Source organism: Rhineura floridana, chromosome 15 (genome assembly GCF_030035675.1).
Source record: "Rhineura floridana isolate rRhiFlo1 chromosome 15, rRhiFlo1.hap2, whole genome shotgun sequence".
NCBI lineage: Eukaryota > Metazoa > Chordata > Lepidosauria > Squamata > Rhineuridae > Rhineura > Rhineura floridana.
In genome coordinates, this window is record NC_084494.1 from 12,167,114 (window position 1) to 12,173,113 (window position 6,000).

The following is a 6,000-nucleotide window of genomic DNA, read 5'->3' on the forward strand; positions in this document are numbered from 1 at the left end:
ATTTATTTATTTGTATTTAAAATGGCTGTATCCTGCCTTTCCTCATAAAAAGCTCAGAGCAGGTAACAACAAAATCAAACCGTAATTAAAAATTTTTAAATGTCAGTTGCACAGCCCTGACAACTGGCTGCTCTGGAAGATCATTATAATTAATCTCTGCATTGTCTGAAGTTGGGGCAGGGTTAAGGTGGCCCAGCTATCTAATGATTGGCCTGCAATAGTGCTTGGTATCTGACTGCATTTGATAGCCGACAGCTGTTACATAGCCGATGCCTGTCAAAGTGACTGGGATTCCACCAAGCCTAAAGCACTCTTAATTCCAAAGCTTTGAGTTGTAAAATCTTACATTCAGGCTGTGAATCTGAATTTGAACACAAGAAGATCCTAGCTGCTTGATCAGGCCAACGACCCGTCTAGTCCAGCATCCTGTTCTCACAGGGGCCAACCAGATGCCCAGAAGAAGGCTGCAAGAGTGATCTGAGCACCAGAGCAACACTCCCCTCTTGTGCTTTTCAGCAGCTGGTATTCAGAGGCACACTGCCTTTGAGAGGGGAGGTTGCTTTGTGTCCAAAATTTAGGTGACAGAATGGAAATCCTGCCAAACGTTTGAGTATTTGCTACTATTTTAAATGTTTTAGATGTTCTAATTGTTTTTAAATGATTTAAATGTGTGTTTATTTTAATTTAAATTGTATTATTTTAACATGTTGACGTGCACCACCCTGGGCTACTTCGGGAGGAAGGGTGGCATACACATTTAATAAATAAATAAAATTTGTGATCAGCTGTTGATTGGAGCATAACCTCCAAGAAGCAGGCTGTGCGCTACTTCTGCCCTTTCCTGCTCTGTCTCCTTACAATGTCTTTTTAAAAACTGTCTCCTCTTTCCTACCCCCACGATTGGTGGAGCAGAATTAAGTCTCCCAGCCTAAGATTTTGTTACAGTTTGCTGTCCTCCCAGCATGGCCAAACCTTTCTTCTAATGTGTGAGGAGAGCTGGGGCACTTCTCACGCGTGCCATTTCCATTGTGAAAAATGAACGCCCAACAGGGAATGCCGCACTTGAAGCCCACCCCACCCCTGCCTCTACTTTGTCTCTCCCTCTCCTTTGAGTGATTTGCAGCCGGCTGTGAACAGATGGAGCTGATTTAAAGCGGTAATAAGCTCAAGAAGGCTGAGGTGGCCGGGCTCTTCCAGCGCCTGAGCCCCTGGCCATGGGAGGCAGGATTCTGCCGGGCTTTCCGTTACGGTGGAACAAATTGATTTTTGACGGCTCGTTGGGCAAGGGAGCTGGACCACAGGTGATCCTTCCTACATGTGGAACGAGTTTTCTCAGAGCAGGGAACGAGGCTTTCGTTCCTTTGTGCCCAACTGAAGAGCTATCCGGACTGCATGAAAGAGTTTTTTGGGGAGGCCAGGAGACTAATTAAAGCTGTCTGTGGTGTTCTCTTTTCCTCCTCCAGGTATCACCCGTGAAGAAGCGGTGGAGGTTCTCAAGAAATGTCTCAAGGAGGTGAGTGACCTGCCTTGGCCCAGGAGGCAAATGTTTGGTTGCCTTTCTCTGCCCTGTGACCCCTTTCTACTGCCGCATCTCCCCGCCCCAAAACACCAGGACCCCCTCCCCTCCCTTCAAAAAAAAAAGTATTCTTGCCAGCAGGGGAATTAAATACAAAGCAGCCAGAGGTGAAATTGGCTACTGGGGAATAAGTATTCCTCCCCCTCTCCCCATCATCATCTTACTTTGCTTCATGTCCTCCAGGTTGCAGAGCTTCAAACTGCTTTTATTTGAAAGATCCAGTTCTTCCATATTTAATACTAATAACCCACGCTTCTGCCTCTTTTTCTGCTTAGGGGTTTAGCCATTTATTCAATTTCATACGTTCAATAGTCGGAGGCTAGTATTATCCTTACTTTAAAATAGGGGCAGAGAACATTTTTCAGCCCGAGGGCTGCATTTCCTTCTGAGCAACCTTCCGGGGGCCACATGCTTGTGGTGGGCAGGGCCAGAGGCAAAAGTGAGCAGAGCAATGAGCGTGAAGCTTACCTCTGTGCAGTAGGTTAGTTTTGACACACGCTTGCACATTACCCTCCACCCAGACAAGCAAGAAGCATTGTCCACTTTCAGAGCTGAATGGTAGCCAGGCGAAAACACTCAAGGAGGGTACAAGGGGGGGGGCAGCTAAGGGGTGTGGCTTGGGAAGAGCCCCAAGGGCCAGAGTGAGAGGCCCAGCAGATTGCATTTGGCACTCAAGCCTGAGTTCCCCCCCCCCAATGCCTGCTTTAAAACACGTGTGGTTTAACGTCACCTTGGAACAATTGAACAAGCTGGTGTAGTACAGTGGGGAGGAGAGCCTGGCTGGGACTCCAGAGTCTGTGAGTTCAAATCCCTGCTCGTGTCTTCTGGGTGTAAAGGGCCAGCTAAAGATCACCCCCACAGGGAGTGGCTCAGGGTTACGTGCCCTGCCACCTGTGCAGCTGTGGGCAAGCTGCATAGTCCCAAGGAGCCCAGTTGCCCCCCAGCGGGCAGTTGCAGACAAGGAAGGGGCTGGCTTGTGCAGCTGTGGCAAGCTGAGCAGGCCCTAGCCAGCTGGGGAGGACTAGCCTCAGAGGGAGACAGTGGTAAACCCCCTCTGAATACCACTTACCATGAACACCCTATTCATAGGGTTGCAATAAGTCGGGATCGACTTGAAGGCAGTCCATTTCCATTTTGGAACAATTGAGGCAGGAGTGTGGGAGGTCCCCCTATCAATCGACGGCAGACTCCCACACTGTCCAAAGAGCGCTCTGGTGAAGGGGCTGTTTGCTGGAACTGGCACCTCCATGGTGGGCAGGAACATTCACACAGCCATTTCCAAATGGCAGCATCTTCCGACAGGAGCCTCCAGCAGCCTTGTCAGCAGAAGCACCCCCCTGACCTTAAGCCCAGCAGTATAGTGGCAAACTCAGAAGTGCAGGGCCCCTTCATGTTAGTCACAGCCATGCCCCCCTTTTTTGCTGCTGGGTTGAGAATTAGAACCTTGTTAATGCCTTCCGCCACAACAGCATTTATCCCTAGGAGCTGATAAACATGAAAGGGGAGAGCATTAGCTGCTGAGAAGAGTCTTCTCAATGGCTGACTCACCTCCTTTCACTCTGATTGGCTTCAATCAGCAGGAAAGGAGAGGGTAGCATGTTAGAAGACTCTTCTCAATGGCTAACACACTCCCCTTTCATGCTGATTGTCTCATAGGATGCTGAAGATACAGGGACGCTGCTGGGACCCTGCTCCCAAAAAAGTGAAGGGTCTAAGACCCCCTCCCGAAACCCTGGACAATTACACCCCTGGGCCTCACTCCCAACATAGATCACATGGGGGACACACCATGCAAGATCGCCCTCCTCATTATCAGATCCCCGATAGCTGAAAGCTGACTCAAATCTCACATGTGTTTTAAATACGGACCATATAACCACACCACTGGTTTAAACGGAAAACAAGAACGCATTTCATAATAGATTTTGGCTGGCATGCAAGGCGCTAAGCCTTCCACCACTGGGGCAGGTGGGGCAGGGAAGCAAAAGGGGACTGCTATCACCCTAGGAATGAAGTAGAGCTGCTCCTTTGCTGGCCGAATCACCAAGAGAGATGGAATGGGGCTAATCTGAAGTGCCAAAGCAGCAAGGGATTGTGCAACTCTGAACAGATGTCCTAATCACAATCCATGAATCTGGTATGAGCCCCCATGTGTTCTACCTACTTTTGAAGGGAGTAGGCCTGCGGCGGGCAGACTTCGTGGCGTCTGGTTTGTATACCGGGGTGGGGAGCCTTTTTCAACCCAAAGGCCTCAATCCCTTTCAGAGCAACCTTCTGAGGGCCCCACACCAGTGGCAGGCAGGACCGGAAGCAAAAATGGGTGGGGCAACACGTGTAAATTTTCCCTTTTGTCCCATAGGCTAGTTTCCACACGCAGTCCCCCACATCCCTCTCTATCCTCCATCAAGACAAGCAAGAGACGTTAATCAGAATTCAAGGACACTTTTGAGCCAGGCAAAAACTCTTGGAGTGCAAAGCAGCATCTGTGAGGGGTGAGGCCTCAAGAGACTTCCAAGGGCCACATTCGGCCCCTGGTCCTGAAGTTCCTCGCCCCTGTTGTACACTTACTGCGCTCCCCCCCATGAGCCATACAGTGTATTTACAAATCTATATCAGAGTTACTGTAACACAGAACTTCACAAAGGCCTGGGTAAGGCAACCAACTAATACTTAGGCACACTGGAGCTAAGCCATGTGATTAGCACAAGGCCCAGCAAATAGCACAGGTGTTTTTTGTTTTTTTTTAACTTTCAGTTTTACTTGCTAAAGTTTAACTATTGGGAGTCAGAAACCATAACAATCTGTTGCAAATCACCCGGTGATCTACCAGTAGATCTTTGCTTACCTTCTACCCATCCCTCCAGTAGATAATAGTTCTCTGAGAATGGGGATCAAATTTCACAATGAACATTGTGTTCCAGCCTCTTGGGTTTCTTAGTTGCAGGGGGAGGGGCTTTATTTCCAGCAGCTCACAGGAGAAATGAAATTGTGCTGGGCTGCTGAGCGTTCTTGAAAATGATTGACTTTCTAAAAAAAAAAAGAACAAAACATGCTTCTCGTTTTCCACAGCTTCAGAAACGCTTCATCCTGAACTTGCCTTCGTTCAATGCTCGGTTCATCGATAAAGACGGCATCCACGAAGTGACCAACATACCTCTCCTGAAATCAGAGGCCTGAATGCCCAGACTTCCCTCTTCCTGCCTCCCTTTGGCTTTTTATTTTTGTACATGCTTGAAATCCAGAGCTTGTGTACTGCACTTTTGCAAATACAAATAAAGACTACTGGTATGGTTCTCCCTTCACTCTCTCCGAAACCAATAGATTCAAGTGCAAGATAACTTCTTGAATGAATACTACTCTTTTTACTTCTTTCCCCCCCTGCAGCCTCCCATCATAGGTCTTGGCAGTGCTGTCTGCCTAGGGCTTCAGCACATGTTGCTTTGCTCTCGCTTTTGCAAGGCGGTAGATTAGTTTTGTTAGGCAGTGCCATCGAAAGGGTCCTTCTGCAAGGTGGATGGTTTCCTTTCCCCGCTCTCTGTGTGTGTGTGTGTGTGTGTGTGTGTGAGAGAGAGAGAGAGAGAGAGAGAGAGAGAGAAGTTTTTATCTTATGCAACAAAACCGGAAGTGACAGTGGCATTCTATGTCATTGAAAAAGCAGACACATCGTCATACACAAAAAATGGGCAACATCCAATGAAAAAGACCGAAAAGAGAGACCTAATCTCAAGATGCTGAATTGCACTCTTCATTAAAGTTCAGTGTGTTTTGGCCAGAACAGGCTTCCTCAGGGGTGCCTTTACGTTTGTTTGTGGACATCCATCTTGAACGCACTGTAGGCAAAACTCCTCAGTATTTTTTTTTAATCTTTCTTAGATCCAGAGGAAGCTGCTTAATGCCATCTTATGCCATTGATTCATCTAGCTTGGTATGGACTCCCAACTTCCATCGTTCCTGATCAGTTGGCCTGGCTGGTCAGGGACGATGGGGGTTGTAGTCCAGCAACATCTGGAGGGCCACAACTTCCCCATCCCTGCTGTGGGTTGCGAACCCAGAGACTTAAGGGCTTTGCTCTATGTTTTCCATAGGCAGGGAGGATTTATTTTTCTAGGAGGGAGCAGTCAACAAATGCAATTTCCCCATCTGTGGCCTGAGATGGTACTTTTGGAAAACTTGTCATAAAGAAGGAGAAAATGTAAAGTCTGAGAAGACAAGATAGCGAAGGGTCCCGTTTAAGAATGTTTAACCCTTAGCATGCTGCATCACGTTCTGAGAAAGATGAGCAGTATTCAATGCTAGTCCTGCTCAGAGGAGAGTGATTGAATAGACATGACTAACTTGGGTTTGTTAATTTCAGGGGGTCTATTCTGAGTAGGTCTTAGTCCACATGTTCGCAGACTGTGGTGTCTGGGCCACCAGTGGTCCAT

At 47.9% G+C, this 6,000-nt stretch overlaps 1 protein-coding gene across 1 annotated transcript in view; it reads left to right on the top strand.

The window, feature by feature from the left end:
* Positions 1-4,869, top strand: part of PSMB2 (proteasome 20S subunit beta 2) — a 51,494-nt gene extending 46,625 nt beyond the window's left edge. The window contains exons 5-6 of the mRNA XM_061597336.1: positions 1,464-1,513; positions 4,646-4,869. Coding sequence (XP_061453320.1) covers positions 1,464-1,513; positions 4,646-4,753 — 158 coding nt within the window. The 3' untranslated portion in view covers positions 4,754-4,869. The remainder of the gene's footprint in view (positions 1-1,463; positions 1,514-4,645) is intronic.
* The last annotated feature ends 1,131 nt before the right edge of the window (positions 4,870-6,000 follow it).